The 17,551-nt window shown below is 38.4% G+C and overlaps 1 protein-coding gene across 6 annotated transcripts in view; it reads right to left on the bottom strand.

Annotated features, from left to right (window-relative positions):
- Positions 1-17,551, bottom strand: part of LOC129272407 (probable JmjC domain-containing histone demethylation protein 2C) — a 37,829-nt gene that overhangs the window by 3,156 nt on the left and 17,122 nt on the right. For 4 of the 6 annotated variants that reach the window (XM_064107371.1, XM_064107374.1, XM_064107370.1 and 1 more), the window contains exons 5-20: positions 17,068-17,373; positions 16,099-16,248; positions 15,485-15,607; positions 12,326-14,341; positions 8,590-8,668; positions 7,898-8,102; positions 7,145-7,362; positions 6,625-6,774; positions 5,682-5,786; positions 5,042-5,151; positions 4,022-4,717; positions 3,319-3,490; positions 2,539-2,760; positions 1,853-1,984; positions 1,396-1,535; positions 532-708 (exon numbers count right to left, since the gene is read on the bottom strand). In XM_064107371.1, the coding sequence (XP_063963441.1) occupies positions 532-708; positions 1,396-1,535; positions 1,853-1,984; positions 2,539-2,760; positions 3,319-3,490; positions 4,022-4,717; positions 5,042-5,151; positions 5,682-5,786; positions 6,625-6,774; positions 7,145-7,362; positions 7,898-8,102; positions 8,590-8,668; positions 12,326-14,341; positions 15,485-15,607; positions 16,099-16,248; positions 17,068-17,373 (5,001 nt within the window). The remainder of the gene's footprint in view (positions 1-531; positions 709-1,395; positions 1,536-1,852; positions 1,985-2,538; positions 2,761-3,318; positions 3,491-4,021; positions 4,718-5,041; positions 5,152-5,681; positions 5,787-6,624; positions 6,775-7,144; positions 7,363-7,897; positions 8,103-8,589; positions 8,669-12,325; positions 14,342-15,484; positions 15,608-16,098; positions 16,249-17,067; positions 17,374-17,551) is intronic. The other 2 variants (XM_064107373.1, XM_064107372.1) reach the window with 1 other exon arrangement.

The raw sequence follows: 17,551 nt of genomic DNA, 5'->3' as shown, positions 1-17,551 counted from the left end.
CAGTCTCATGAAAATCACAAGTATTAAAAAACCAAAGATTAAAATCATCTGGATGGATCACAAACCAAACATCCTACATATTTATAAATGAATGGGTTCATAGAAAGAAAGGATTATTGTGAGAATGATTAAGAACAATATGCTGCATGCTTAGTAAGATCACACATTCCTATCGACTGCTGAAAACTCCTTGTGCAACTAATCATAGTTGAACGAAAATCAAATTTAGCTTATGCTTCTGAATGTATACATACAAAGCAGGGCAAACAACATGTTCCATATGCTGATATGTGATAAAAGAGAGCCTAACAAAGATTAACCCCATTGGACATAATGATGGCTAGAAATCAATCAGTACACTAGGAAACAAACTTTGAGATATTGCAGGATCATTTCTCAGAGCAACATATATATATATATATATATACCAGTCCCTTGCATGTATGTTGAAACTTGTACATAAAAGCATGTAAAATATGTATTTTTATCAAAAATAATCATGAATCTTCAGATTGATATGGGTAAGCTTACCTGATGTGGAGCGCCGGCAGGAATGAATATAGCATCACCCCAGCACTGAGCGATAGCCCATCCCTGTACCCCGTACTCCTTATAGAGACGATCCAGCAGCTCGTTGTCCAGATACCAGCTCTGGTCATGGATGGGGTCGTGGTCGGTGGGCACATCCTCGCCCTTCTCTTCAGACAGCTGTATGCAAACGAGATCAGATGGGGATATACTATTTAGAAAGGAAAATCAGTTTGCTCCAGAATATGGTATATGGTTGCTTATGACCTACGTATTACTATCTTTTGGTACCAGACTGAGAAGTCAAAATTATAAGCTGGAGGAATCAGACTTCTGTATGTCACTTCATCGTTCACATTTACTATTGTACAACGCCTGCTTAGCTTGTTGTACGCAAGCAAATGAGAGGCTGAATGTCAAACATTCGTACCGTTGCACAAAAGACGTACCATCCAAAATGTACCGTCCAAAATGTACCGTTGCACGGCTTTAGGAGGTGACGTCACAATATGATTCAATTCATTGCGCTCAGTAAAAATGCAGGTGCAATACGCGTATAGCCTGCTGGCTAAATGCACAATTAATGCTGCCCGAGGTGTGTGGGATTTTGCTTTTCGCTTTCCATATTTTTGTCCTTTAGTCTAAAGCCAAGATGGTTTAATTTCCACTTTTGTCACCGAAAGATAGTCATACAATGCATGTTGTCAAATGAGAATTTCATTCATGAATGTTACGTACTGACAAAAAAAGACACCTATAAATTGTATTGAATGAAAGGATTATACTGAACAGGAAGTAGACATAGTGGGTGTGGGCCAAGAGTGTCCCAATGCCATTGTAGTCTTGAATGGTGGAAGGCAGACTCACCTTGCAAAGAAACTGTCTAATCTTGTTAGTATCAGCAGCCCTGAAGAGATGCCAGATGGCTCCTGGTCTTTCCTCCTTCTCTCTGACTCTCTGTTTGGTCTGCTCATCCATACACATGTGATTCACAGCCTCGATTGCTTCTGAAAAACCAAAACAAGAATAAATCCACAATAATTCACATCAATTCACGCCATTTAGACAGTGTGTTCATTTAGTTTTTACTATTTGCTCCTCTAAAACTTTTCTTTGACAATAACGTAAATCTTGATGGTCGATACAAATCCTTATCACAACCCGAGAGCAAACCATAGGTCCTTAAAGAGAATTAAGACAGCAACAACTTGCCAAAAGTTAGTTTGCAATGATGACGTAGGGTGCTGGAGGGGTCTAAAGGCAACTTACCCCCCCCCCCTCCAAATACTCCATCTGATATAGATTAAAGCCTGTATCCACTCACCTTTTTCATATGAATCACATGTTTCTTGTCCGTCTACGCTATGTGGCTTGCCTACATATACCATCACATTGACAGCATCAGAGATGTCTAGATGAAGGTTGGTAGTGCCGCATGATGAATAGCGGGCAAGGCCTGGAGCAAAAGAACAATAGGAGAATGTTCCTTTATCAGGAATGTTCCCATGTAACAAAAATCTAGTGCACTATTTATGGGCACTACGATCTAAATGTTGGTGAGCATCATCATTTGTTTTCTTCTATTTCTTTTCATCACTTTCCTACATACCATTTCTGAGGTTTCCAAATGCACCAAATTCAATTAATGGAGTTGAAGTGTTTGATCAAAAGATGTAATGCTCTCAAATTATCATGGCTTGAGAAGTGCAATACATGAAAAAAGAATGGAGAAAAATGGAGGCCAGATGTTTAAAATGGATTGGCTATTTTTTTTTTTTTTTTTTTTTTTAGGGGGGGGGGGGGGGTTAAATTACCAATAAATCAAAGCATATTCAATTAAATCTGAAGTGTGCCCAATTTGAAGAATGCATGATCAGTTCAGTTTGTAGTTACTTAGGGGTATATCATTCAGCACAATACCATGTCACTGGTACATAGTCATGCATAACTTACAAACTGCTTTATGAAACACCCCCCCCCCCCACAAGTCATGATCGAACATCAACTCACCATAGGCATTGTACATCTTTGGTCCAAGGTCGGGTTTGACGAAGAAGTCTGGCAGTCTAGACGATAGATTGAACCTACCATCCCTACGGGTGTAGTCAGGCAAGGGTAGGTTATTCATCAGATCCTGAAAGTGTCGAGGTAGAAGCTCGCTGAAGTCTTGCGCTGGTGGCCAATCCTTCAGTTTCAGGATGATGGGTAACCCTTGCTTCGTCTCCAAACGATCTAATCAGAAAACAGGAATATTTCAATTGTTTCAGTACGGTCTTATAGATATTGAATAGAAATTTCAACAAAATGAGTAAAAAGTTACAATCAGTTGTAAATAGTACCTGTATCTCTTAAAGACACACCCCTGATGACATTACTGTCAGACAATGGTAAGGAAGAATCAATCAGAAACCGAGGTGGACATATGCTACAATTTCACATACAGCACCTTACCAGACAAAAGTCTGTGGTGCATCTTTCAGCATGAATCCTCCTAGAAAGGAAGGTGCATCTCTTCACAGCAGATTTTCTCAACATTCCATTTGTTTTGTCTATGATGACATGTGTACATTGACAGTGAAAATGCGGCTGCCAGGCCCCAGATCAATTGGGCAAAGCAAATTTTTGGAGTATTTCATTTCATGACTATTTCAAACAACACAATAAAATATGCATTTAAATAGATTCTTGCTTGAAAGATTCTTCTGGAAGATACTTTTGGCAAGGTACCAAAACAATAACACTGCTGTATTTTTAGAATATACGACTACTGCTGCTAATTTAATCACTTACTTGAGATATCCTCAAAACCATTCCAGAAGTCTCTCATAGGGGCACCTGTTATAACGTCCCCTGATCGACAGTCTACAAGGTCATTCTCAAGGTGACCAAAGTGTTTGTTGAAGAAGGTTGGATGCCATAGGTTATCATCAAGCTGCTTGTGAACATTGCTAACCAAGATTGGCTGGGTACAGAGAAGAAAACAAAATTTATTCCAAACTTAATAATAAATATTGACTTAATACAAAAGACAATAATATTTTGTTAAATAGCATGCAGTGCTTCAAGGATGCATATTTAGAGCTTAGATACACTTAAGTTAGACAGAGGGTCATTGGATACTTGTTAGCCAAACCACATGGTGAATGCGTATTCTCCACTCCCCAAGAACTGTTCTAGCAAGACACCATAGTGCTTACAATATTGAGTAAACTACATTTTCTTTCACACCTGACCGGTAGTCATTTAAACCAAGATGGAGAAGAGCAAACTATGTAAATCAATGCCTTACCAAATGAAGGCAGTGTCATAGCAGGATTCAAAATCATCTCAGTTTGAGATACAGTATAAACAGATTTTAGCTTAGCGAAGTATAATTACAGAATTTAACATTCTAATTATAGAGAAAAGTGTCAGATTCCCATTCTGAATGTAAGATGAATATGGCTTGACTAATCTAATAATATTAACACCAATAGAAAGAGATTGTTCTCACCTCTCCTTTCCTCCATTGTTCTTGAAAGATACGTAGATTACCAGCATGAGAAGGATCATGTAATCTTAGCAGCCTCCCATCACATAACCATGAATGAGGTACATCAGGAAATGTTACACTAGATTCAACAAGAGTGTTCCTATTCCCTGCAGTCTTTCCTTTCCTCTCCACTTTGCTGCTGTTGCTTGGTGACGTTGTCATGTCCGTGACAGACGATGTGGACAGTCGAGGAGTCTTGACACCGCTTCGATCCTTCCCAGGAGCGGAGATATTCTGCTCAACGACCGTGGCGATGATGTCTTCAAATGTGCTTGTCATCGTGCGGGACGTCTTCTTGGAGATGCAATCGACTTTGGGCAGTAACTGCGTGAGAAGGTTTCCATCGTTAGGTGATGGTTTGCATAGCTTCCCGGCTGTCTTGGTGAGTAAGTCTCTGAGCGTGGAACAAGGTTCACCCTTTGCATCAACGTCAACAGAACACGCTTTGTCAACTGATTTAGAGTTGAGGCCATCCACACCACGTTTGCCATCCTGAGACGTAGCAATATCAGCTAGGAAGGCCAGTGGTGAGGCCGACTGTGGAAGAGATGTCAGCTTGGGCATTCTATTCGAACGAGAGTTTGAAAGATGACCACTGAGGGCGGTAGATGATAGAAGGTCATCCCTCTTCCACTCTGAAACAATCTGGCCTCTTGTCTGTACACAAGAGAAAACACAAAATGATTTAAATCAAGACAGTGTGCGGATTGCTTTGACAAAATAACCTCATTCCTAAAAATCAATGCACAGTCTTCCTTTCCATACTTTATGATTAAAAAAAATTTGGATACATGAACTTTTCAAGACAAGCGGATGGTAGGAAATCATCTAGTAGGACCTACTATTCAGTCAAGACAAAACAACCTATTTCCATAAAATCACGCACTGCACATTAGCATTTCAACATAATGCATGGTGTGAGATTGAGGCACTAAGGGCTTTCTTGCGCCAGAAGGTGAAGGAGTTGAAGATTGGGCTTACCGGTGACATGCCGTTGACGGCTGGTTTACCATCTCCAAGACAAGGACAAGCAGATGGTATCCTCCATTTGGTGCAGACCTGATGCATCAGCTCTCCCACATCCCACAGAGCTGTGCAATTAATACAAAAGGAGGGAGATTATTATCATCTGCAAGACATTCACCAACAACATGCTGCACTCTACCCAGTTTAGTAAATAGATACTTTATCACAAAGAGCAATGGATACCACTCCCTGATGAATTGCTTTATAACCACTGTTACACACCGAGAAAAGAAATGATTCATACAAGAAAACGACTAGGCATTTTGTCATTCCAAGAATCTGGAAAAGGCATACTTAAAATATGCATTTAAGGATTTTCATTGCACAAATAAAAATTCCCTTTCAACATGCAAACTTTCATTGATAAACGAATACATGTCCTCTTGAACATAATTTATAGCAACAATGTTCAGTAAATACTCCCTCAAAATTTACCGCTCCCCTTCACTTTACTCTTACAAATTTAATTAAATTGGTCTGTGATATCACCTTCCTCTCTTTTCCAATTTCTCCCCTACCATCCCCTCCTCATCCCCCTCCTTTTTTTCTCCTAAAAGAAAAAAAAAAGAAACTGTAATTGAAGAAAGATCCTCACCATTTCCAGGGATCATCTGAGTTAGCATGAGACTATCGGGTTGATGAACTTGATCTTTGATACACTTCAACCACTTGGGTCCATTCTCTGGAGTGTTTTCATCGTCTGTAAAGACAGGAAATACACTCAATCTTGTTATCAATCTTAAAGGTAATGTTACACTTTTTAAGGAGTTGTGTTTGAAAAGTTACAGGAAACAATCATTTGAAAGGTCTGTGACATGGTAATGATTACTATGTTTTTGCATTTACATTCCTGTTTCTGACAACCTGTTTCTGACAAAGATAACAAGAGTAGAAACCGAAGCAAGAGTAATATGACTCTAAATTCTGATAATTGATTAGCTTCACATTAATGAATGAATGAATAAGTTTAGTATAATTCCATTCTTTGTTTTCCCCTCTTGAGTAATGCTGCATCTAATTACTTATTTAAGGCATATCAATAAAACTCTTCAGATTTACATGACATTATCATTTACAATTATTCCCAACCGAAGTTATATAGTACAAGATGTCTTAATATTGAACAGAATACTGACTTTAAAAATAAAAGAAATTTCCTCAAAAACAATGGAACTTACTTAAAAACATTTACATTTTGAGAAAATTTAGCAACACAAAGTAATGTAGTACAAGATGGGTAATATTGTGCAGAACAATGACTCCAAACAATTGTAACTTCCTCTTTAAAAAAATTAGAAAAGTTTAGCAACATAAATAAAAAAGAAAAGATATCACAGAAGGTTGACTTCTTTGATCCAAGAAGCGTGGCAGTTGAACACTTGTCTAACAAGTACAATAATACAGCATTGGGTAACATCACAAGAGGACATTCCCTGTACTATGGACTCGTAACCATCCATTTAAACATACAACCTGCTGAGAAAAGACAGGGCACTTGAACAGATGCTGTTTATAAAGGACACTAAAGAGGTACTTACTCTTTTCCTCATTGCTCTTTGAGTGGTAGCAATCGAGGCAGACCACAAAGCCACATTTAGAGCATGTCCAATGGATATTGAAGAGAGTAGTGTCACAGGTATCGCACATCTCACGAACACCGATCACGGCCCTCTTCCATGCTATTTTGTCTGTGTAGGAGAGGAAAACGGACATTTATTTAGAGAAGAGTCAACCAAGGTTAATGATTCATAAGCTTCGTATCCTATCAATGCATTGCAGCAACTGCTATCCACATAATTCAGTTGCCATTGATACGCCACTTTGTGAATTCGATCATTTTAATTCATGAATGTACAAAACAATTGACAATTTAATGAAAGATAAATGAACTTCAACCATATTAAACCAAACTGTACATTTAAATAATATTCTTCAGTAACGCTACAGTCACAGCAAGGAAACCGTTTTCCCATTGGAAATAATGCAATAATTTGGTTGGTCTGAATGTGGCATGATGGTGCTGTTTGTGAAATTACAGCAAAGATGATATGAACTGACCTGGGGTTGGACACCAAGTCTTAGCCTGCTGCTCCTGCTGCACCAGCTGACAGAACTGAGGTCCGACCCTCGATAAGATATAAAGACACGTCTCTAGATCCAGCTTGCTCTCGGAGTCCGGAGGGTAAGGTAACCAGGGGCTAAGGTCTTCTGAGTCACACTGTTCAGGCTCAGAGAACCCGGCTAAGGTTAGGTTACCTTTGGTACTGTATTTCAGTCTGGAGAGGAGGAACGAACAGGAAACTTGTGATTATGACGGTCACAGGCAACAATAAATCAACAATGCCGGTAGAATGTAATCATCATTAATCACAAAATTAAAGGGCCTTAATCTAACTTTCATCCAAATTAGTGTTTAAGAGCTATTGCCTAAATATTTTGTTAAATTAGTCTCTTACATATTACCTGTGAGATATTTGTCATGTTCAATATATTTGTATCTTACATTTTATATCTTTATGTTACACCACTCATGATATTTCATTCAGACAAATGGATACAGGCAAATCGTCATGTGATTATTAAAAAACTTTCAGAAAATCTTTGTACCAATGAAGGTGTAAGACTAACAAAATCATTGGAATTGAAAGATGAATTAACATCTGTCAGAAACTCAGAAGCCCCAGGAACTCTACAAAAGGAAATGCCAATACTAATCTGAGGTTGAAGGATCCTCGAAATGCACTACCACTGAAAATACTGTATAAGGAACATTGACCTATGGAAACTCTTGAGGACAATGGCTTTATTTACCTTCGGAAGGCATAGAATCTGCAGAAAATGTTATTGAGTTTAGATTGCTTGGATGAAGGTTTGATCCGACATTCTCTGCATTTCATGAGGTTTGGAGTGATGTCGGAGCAGTAGCCATCTTGAAGAAAGGCCTCTCCAGACTTCTTGAGTTTGGTCACAGTAGGCTTGGTCACAGCAGGCTTGGTAACCTGTCTATTCAGTTGACCTGGGGGGGGGGGGTGTATATTGTCAAGTTATGTTTGTGGCTCATTTTCAAATATGTTGCAGTGAAGATTACTGAGTATACTGGAACTACAATAACTTCATTTCTGCTCTTTAAACATCAGTGTAAAATAACATCATATCAAATGCTTACTAAATGTTACTGTAGGAATCTTACTAGGGTTCTATAAATTAACATGTTCATTATCATTACTTGCATATCACCGTTTTATTGTAAATAATACCTATCATTCACCATTGTAATCATCAACATGCACTGTCACATTGCACAGACAATCCAGTTAAGCTTTCTGGCAAAATCATTTCTACAAAGTATAAGGTATTATTAAGTTTTTATTACCATTGCATATAGAAGGTTTGTAAATTCCATTACAAAAGGCATCAGAGCAATACTACATGCTGCTAATCTTTTGTCATTAATTAGTCTTATTCTACTATAGAAAAAAAAAACTGTTCAAATGAAAACATACCGTCTTTACTATCTTTGCTGGATCTTGTAAGCTTCCTTTTCTTTGGGGATTGTGCTATCAGATTTAGCAGTTCTGTGATCTATATGTAGGAAAGAGAACAAAGAAAATCATGTTCATCAATCTCATCCTTCATCAACTCATTAAATTAGTTATAACAAAGAAGTATGATATGTAGGGCTCTCTGCAATATATCTGTGATATCCTGCTATGTACATAAATTGAACAATTGCAATATGGACCTTATAGGAATGATTTTTCTACATAAGTACATGAACCTACACATGACCTTAGACTTGTTTACTTCATCATATTACACACATAATATAATGAATTAGGGGGGAAATATGATACATTTCCTGATTTTCCTTTTAACAAATGAAATGTCTCTTTTATAGTAGCGTATTATAACACTTTGCCATTGGTAGCAAATTCTAAGGTGATACAAGGATAATGATACATAACATATTACATAAAACTTACAATTCATGGCAATAATCATTCAAAGGCTACAACTCTCTGACAAATGTACTCTCAATCAAGCACATAGTCATACAATTATATTTCAAGTCAAATAAAGTTGAAATGTACATTCAGGTATGTGGACCTGCATGCTATATGTAGCCACTATTATTATTACAATTATAAAGATATCAAACTTTATTCAAATTCATTAGGAGAGCCTTTATGCTCTTATTTTGGCATTCCATACTCCAGTCTCTCATAAGGTTATGCATAACTTTACAGTTTTATGAAACAGTCTGAGGCCCCTTAATCAAGATATGGGTGAGAATCATTGTAACATGAACCACAGAGGAATACATAGTAAATTCATCTCCTCCCTGCCTCTAAGGCAATGATCCAAATCAAATAATAAATAATAAATGATCCTGATGAAGATATCAAAGGACAAGGTCGTTTGGAATTGAATAAAAGAGTGTGAGACATGAAATAGGGACATAGAATGAGAACATTGTGCCAAAGGACAAGAAAAATAAAAGTATAGATATTATGTGACCTATGTCATGATTGCGAGGTAAGTTATGGCAATGAACACCTATACAAGACAGGGAGATAGAAAAAGAAATATTTCAAATCAAAAGGTGGGGTAATTATAGGAATGAGGGGGAAAAAATGGGGGAAAACAGAAGGGGTGAACAGCATCAAGCGCATACACATCAAAACAATGATTTAAAAAAAAAAATGCAAGACAGAATGAGGATTTTTTTAAAAGATGGGAAAAAAGGGGGAAAGGTAATAGAAAGAATCAAGAAAGAAACAAATTAGTGTAGAAAATAAAACAGAAGGGGAAAGACAGAAGTAATCAAAACACTAAAAAGGGGATTAAAGAGAGAAATAAAACCTGGTGAAAATGGCATACTTATTACAAAACGGAGGGAAAGTTGAGAGAGACTCAATAATGAGAGGGGTATTCAACGAGGCCGGGTTGCGAGTGATAGAGTAAGGCCTAAAGGCAAAGGAACTATGGTTGTTGATCCCTAAGGAACATGAGCATCGCTCAGCCCTTCCTTCCCGCCAGTCACATGCCATCATATCACTAACCCAGCTGATGAACACTAACCAGCTTATTAGGATATTCCTTCATAGTACTCCCTAGTACACACGGGCCATGGGAATTCAGTTTACACAGAAGTTAAATGAAAACAATGCTAAAGTCAAGTTGGAAATGTCAGATGACTCTCCCAACAAGATACTATGATACTTGTTCAACATTCCTCTACCTTAACACTCAAAGAATAGGTGCCAAATTTATTGCAGGGTCAATATCACTTGTTTCCAACAACAACAAAAATGTCATGACACTTACATGTTAATACTAAAAGGGTTTTGTTTTTAATTTTCTTTCAACACCTTGTGACTGTGTCAAAAAATTATTTCATAAACAAATGACTCCTTTAATCCTATCTCTTAAAAACATAATTGGTGGGATTTCTGCCTAGGGTTGTCCTTCATGTCATACTAACACTTGAGCTGTTTGTCATATATGATTCATCATCAATTTAACACTATGCTAGTGTCATGTCAGCAGGTGACACTAATTTGTTATAACCAACCTCACCTTGATCTATAATACATGAACCTCAGCTTCTACAAAGCTGTAGTGTTGTTAAAAATAAACCCAATGTACTTTTTAAGTCGAGAGAGTCAGTTGAATTTAGAAACATCACCTCCCAATAAATAATACTTTTTAAAATGATAAAGCTGATTGTATTATGTGTATTTCTCCCCATATTTTTTTCTTCAATTAAAAAAAGAACATATTATATTCATAAAATATTTCTACCATTAAAATCATGAACAGTGCGATTTCCCTATACTTCAGAAAAGGTACTGAAATCCTTTCACATCCTGAATCAAAATAACTGAAGATTACTCAATACAGCTAATAGAGATCTTTGCTAATCATGAAGTTATCTATCATGCAATCATAATACAGTCAAAGCTGATGAATCAACAACCTGTATAGAAGGATCACCTGTCTATTAAGACCATAACTTTAGTTTTCCACATTAAAACATGTGTATGGTATTGCAGGAACATTTCTTTAAAGACCATGTACTTATCAAGACAATTTCTGGTCTACCATGGGTGGTCTTTACTTACACGTTTCATGATATATATGCACAAGAAATTATTTAACACGTAATGTCAATGTAAGAACTGTTCTTGAGCTCCCTGACTCTGTGCCTATGCGACTGCGTGACTAATCTAAACCCCTTTCCTGTTCACCCCATTAGGTACTTTGAGTTCACTATTAATTGACCCTCATAGTGACTCCCTATATCTGGGACACCAATAAGAACGACTACTTCACCCCCTTTGCTTGCGAGCGAACATCTTGGCAAGACAGGAGTAGATTTTTAGGGTTGGGTTTAAATTGGCTGCTGACGGTTAACTCTTGAGCGGATCTGATTCTGGTTTCCTGGCAGGGGATGTAAGGGGAATGTACATGCATTCCAGATGAATCATGTTCTTATTCAATGAATTCAGTATGCCAACACAATCCCACTGTATACATGTACATAACTGAGGTGGTTGATTTCTATCATTGTTAAGACTGCAACCACATTTCAAATGTTACATGGAGAATTAAAATTTGGGATGCTGTTCATTTTATATCAAATTATCGACACACATGAAAAGAATGTTTACACATGTAGTAATATTTAATCAGAAAAATTATCTCCTTTTTTTTTTAAAGGGGGAAGAGTATAACTACTCATTATGCATTCATGAATGCAATGCCATTTTAAGAATTGCTTCAAAGCAAGCTTCATCGTTCATTTACCTTGACTAAACACAAATAAAACATGATACATGACATACATGTACAAGGCTGATAAGCATTAGATGCAGAACCAGGAGATATGTAATGCTAATTTCTATGATACAGATCACGATATAATTTGTGATGCAAACACAACACATAATATGCTACATATGGTTTGTAAAAAGCCAGAAGGATATCAACTTGAAACCCAATTCAATGGACCACCATAAATGCTTGAACATCCAATGACTATTTTTTGTTCATTTCATGGAATTATTTCCATGGAGTATCGATGAATTTTAGACCTACAATGGTTTTATGTAACAATTACCAATATATTTAACGATTACCAATATATTTTAAGTACAACATACAAAAAATAATGCTCTTGCTCCAAAAAGATATGTTTTCATTTACATGGAGTGATAAGAATTTAATTACACTGACCTGTTGAGTACTTTTGCTTTCCATGTTGTTTGACATAATCCTACAGGCTTCCAGTCCCAGCACATATTCCGACTTTGGTTTTTCACAGTCACCAATCTTTTCCTCGCTCTTATCTCCTTTATCTTTCCCATGTTTCTTGGATTCAGCGGGGGAACCATGACGCTTACGATCCTTTTTCTTAGTCCTGTCCTTCCCACTTTTTCGCGATCGCGACTTGTGGCTGGATACCGTGGATGCTTCCGAGCAGGTGGAGGATTTGTCCTGATCAAAGTCATAGATGTGGTTCGGAATGCTTTTTGGAATGTCATCAATGGTGACTGATTTGTCAGCGTCCATGCTCTGCGCCACCTGTGCAAAGGTACCACCCATGAGATGTCCATTAGGAAGAGAATTTGAGAGCTTGGATGAAAGACCAGGCTCTTGTTTAGGATCAAGGTTGTTTGTGGATGATGCACCTGCAGAAGGCATACCAAACGGTGTCTTGCTCTCAGAGTGTCTGGCCAGCCAGGCCTTCTTGAGATACATATGTCCTCCTGCACGGTGCGGTGATGCCGACTTCAAGCTACGCCCCTCTGAAGAATCACTGGCAGTACTACGCGGTGAAATACACCGGTTGCTTTCACCATCCGAACACGTCCCATTTGGCGTTCTATGTGTCTCACCCGACAATAGAGACGCTGGCGCTGAGGAGTCTAGGCTCAATCGCTTGTACTGATCAACTTTTTCAATTTTCAGCTCAATGTTTTCAGTCGCTTTACAAACCGTAGCATTTCCAACAGACGTACTATTATGAGCATTGGGTTCCATCACAAAATTATGGTATTGCTCGATGTAGGACATACCAGTAGACTCCTTTTTGTCCAAGTTCCCACTATCACTGTGCATATCCTCCTTTGTTTTTGGTCTCTTTTTGTGGAACATGGCAGCCGCTGCCTGACTGGGCTTTCGCTTCATAGTACCTTGATCAACCTCCATGGCTTCACTCACTCTCGTCATGTCTTGAGGACGAAGAGCTGACATGAGGAGTGAGTTAGAGCTCGTTGCTGTAGTTGTTTGGGCAGTGGAGTAGACATGATGGGGATACACCCCCATGGTTGTTGTGGTAGTACTGCTGACAGAATGAGAGCCAAGTTGAAGAACAGCCGCTGAAAGCTGCTGTGGAGTTGCCACTTTGAGAGGGGACTGAGGGGGTATATGAGACTGTCTTACCAACTGACTCGCAGTGGTCTGGCCTGCCGAGCTATGCAAGGGAGGCGGAGTGCCTATTGTATGCTTGATGACCGGTACCGAATGTGATACCTCATTGTTTGTTCTTACATCTGACAACGCAAGATGCTTGCTTGCCTGTGTGAAATGGATATCATGACTGGAACTGGAGGCGGTAAACACTGCTCCAGCATGGTGCATAGTCTCTGGTCTTCGCTCACACCTGGATGCTTGAATCACACTAGAATGCAATGCTATTTCAGACCTGTCTGGTTCTCTCTTAATAAGAGGTGGTGGGGTTGGGATTGCTCGCCTCGCTCCCTGCATAGCAGCAGCATTAGCAGCCATTTTGTACTCGTCGCTATGCTTGCTAAACGTTTCCCCTTTCTCCCCGCCATGACTAGTGATGGTGTGCAGGAATGGCTGATATCCCACTAAATTATCAGGTTTAGGCTTGTAAGCAGATGCCGTTGCCATCTGCCTATTCTGTTCAGTCCTCACTGGCACACCTGCTCTGGGTTCTTCCGATTTCATAGACAAGGTATTGTAGTATGTTGTGTGTGCATCCGATCTGACTGAAGACTGATATGCCTTGAAACCTGGCCCATCGTGAGTCCTTGCATTCAATTCTGTTCTTTCAAGTTTAATTTTGGGCTCGTGTTTGAGATCCATTGGGTACTTTGCCAGTTCTTCCTGATATCGCACAAGTCCAGCATGCGCTAATGATTGCCTGTAAAGTGGATCATCGTAGGGATGTTTGCCCTCTGAGACAGGATGTTTGTACACGCTCTCACTCTCCATACCAGGAAACTGTAAAGGAAACGCATAAAACAAGATTCATATAAATATCATCCTGCTAAGAGTAACCTTGTCAGGAAATGCCCTCTCGGTTTCCTTAAGGGGGATTCATTGATTCCTTTGCTTCATGCTTCATCACATGAATTGAGGGAAAAAAACCTAACATCAAACCGATTGAAATATAACTGTGTCAATGTTAGAGACCAACTAAACCTTAAAAGCACAGTATTTCTGTTTAGGTAATTTTTTTCTGTCATATCTTATTCAAGTATCATAAACTCCAAATCATTTTCAAAGTAATGGCAGTACTAACAAGAACAGCCTTATATCATATATATTTTTCTTAATTTCTTAATCACATAAACAGTATTAATAAGCGTGACTAACACAACAATGATGTCAGGGACATAATTTACTATTACTGGAGGGGATGGGTGAACAGTTTATAGCTTATTCAAATATCTTATGATTCAACCTTCAGGTTTCAACATTGAATTTCAATATTTGATAGGGTTCTAAATGGATAAGGTCAAGTTTGACAGGGGGAAACGCCTTTACACCTTCCATCTTAAATGAAGCGGCCTCCAGAAGTTAGTGTTAATGACTACAGGAAGACATAATTAGAACATTGAGTAACATAAGTGCCTGGCTTCGTTGCCTTGACATTTTCACTGTTTCACTTTTCATTGAGTGATCAAAACTAAAATCAAACCATTACAGCTTCCTGAACTGTGGCAGCACTTCAATGTGAGCAACCAACTTGCAAAAGAATGTCTCACTTATCCAAGTGTCACTCAGAATCATGGGAAATTCGATATCCCCTTTCCAGATATTTTAAAGAGCGTCAAAACTGATCACCAACATTCAAGAACTAATCCTTGTTCACAGCAAACACCGAGTGATCATCCATACCATCATTCCACATCAAAACACATTGTGTCATCTGATATGATCGCTTAGTCCTCAGTAAATTTAAATTAGAGCCATGTGATTATACCTTTAACAAAATACTTGTATCCCAATATTCTTATCAGCATACATTCCCATTTCCACTTATTTCAGCATATTTTCAAGCAGTTACATAGATATTAAAAGGGCATAATTGCAAATCCTTGATGTTTTTCATTCAACTATTCAAATTTCTGTCCTACTTACTCTTAGTCTGGGATCAGAGTCTTGGTGCTTGCGCTCCTTATCTCTCTGTATTCTTTGCCATTCAAGTTCTTTCTCTTCCCTTTCCCTCCTTAATCTTTCTTCATGCTCTTGCCTCTCTTTGTGCTGTAAATAACATTGCAAAAAAAAAACTTCCACTTCATCTTTCAAAGCTTGATTAAGAGGGCTTTCAAACATAAATGGGGTCGTCTATCTAACACATGCATTCAAATATCACTATAAACAGGCCAATTAAGTAATGTAGTTGATTTTGAAGCACAATCGTTTTTGAGGTACTTGGCAGGGACCCCCGAATGGCCAATTCCCTTTGTAAGTCATGCACACACACATGTGTTTTCTTGCAGTTTAAATTCCAATAGACCATGATAGAGATCATATAATCCATACAAAAAAGATCAATGTAAAAAAAGAAGAACTTCAGAAATTAAACTTTAAAGGAGAATCTAGTTAGAATTTCAGGAAGACTATCAAATGAGGAAATCAATGTATGAAACAGAATAAATTGACCACTGAAAGTTCTTCAAGCTATTCAAAAGTGAATAATTTTTCACTGAGCCTTGCTGACCACAGCTCTGGCATGACCTGAGAAAACTCACCTGTCTGTCCATGGCCTCTTTGGGAAGTTGTCCTTTGTTCTTAGGAAGAGCTGTACCTTCTGTGATACTGCCACCTGTTGTAGGTGCAGAGAAAGAGAAGGGCACCTGCAGCTTCCGCAGGGACTCCTGGAAGTGTTGCTGGACAGCCGCCTGGATATAGAAGGTGTCAAAATGATTATTCTCTATTGAGCATTATGCACAAAACCAATTGCCAATCATGCAATGAGAATCCCTCTCACATGATCACTTGATTCAAGGCCATCAGTGAAAATTTGTTATCTGAAAATGCTACTATGTATAAAGAAATCTTCAAATCAAATATACTTGCAACCCTTACAATGTATACATTCTATTATATCTAGAATCTAAAAGGATAAAACAAAAGGGCGAGGCTTAACTCTGTAAGATCTACAAAAACATCAAAACTGTTTTGTTTAGCAATAATGGTAAAAAATATAGAAGTTAACTACACTTATATATACTCTGTAATAAAAATTTTGGGTGCATTACAATCACACACAAACTGGGAAAGTAAGATGGACCAAGAAAGATCCTGAAGACTGTACACAAACCCAGGGGCTGTTTTATAAAACTATTCCTAGAGCATTTGTAGAAGTACACACAATTTTACAAACTACTGGGGGGAAAAAAGCAAAGCATGGTTCAAAATCATTCTTAAATGCATTAGCTGAAATTTTTAAATGCTGATGTTAACAGTGATGTCAAGACTCATTTAAGCTACAGATTGATTAAATAACATTAATGTTTAAAAAAATCTTGTAAAAATAGAAAGTTTACCGTTTAAGTTGAGGACACCATATTCCACTTGTTCCTATAGTCCGGCATAAGTTTATGAACAGCTTTTATGAAACACCCTAGGGGGACTTCTAATTATAAACTTGACCTGTACCAATATCTAGTGCTAATAATAAAATGACAATGCATCAGGTTTGCCGTCTTCTTACTAACCTGTGCATCCAGTTCCTGATACTGATGTCTAGCATGGTGAGCAGCTACTGCGGCTGCTGCTTCATGTCCTACAAGACCCTGGGCACCACCCTGGGCAGCCTGGCTGACAGACATCAGCTGGGGGTGTGTGTGATGCTGAGGGTGAGAGCCTGCAGGGAGATGGGCAGGATGGGGTTTCTTGTCCACGCTGGAAGCAGCTGAAGGGGTAGGGTCGATCCGTACCTGGCTGGTTGGGGCTGATGGGTGGTGGGGTAAGGCAGAGGAACCCTTTTCAGCTGCAGCTGCGGCAGCAGCCTGGGTTTTCTGCTGTAAAACCAAATGAAACATTGTAGATCATTAAGAAGAAATACAGACAAAATTACATGGAATAAATTTACTTTGAGCTCTCTTTAAACAGAAATATTAACAGACATTCAGCAAAAACTAATATGTAGTTTGATATGGAAAATTTGCAACAGACTAACAGACGAACCATCCATCCACC

Source organism: Lytechinus pictus, chromosome 12 (assembly GCF_037042905.1).
Source record: "Lytechinus pictus isolate F3 Inbred chromosome 12, Lp3.0, whole genome shotgun sequence".
Classification (NCBI taxonomy): Eukaryota; Metazoa; Echinodermata; class Echinoidea; order Temnopleuroida; family Toxopneustidae; genus Lytechinus; species Lytechinus pictus.
Note: the sequence above shows the minus strand (reverse complement) of the source record. Positions and strands in the feature narration are given on the sequence as shown.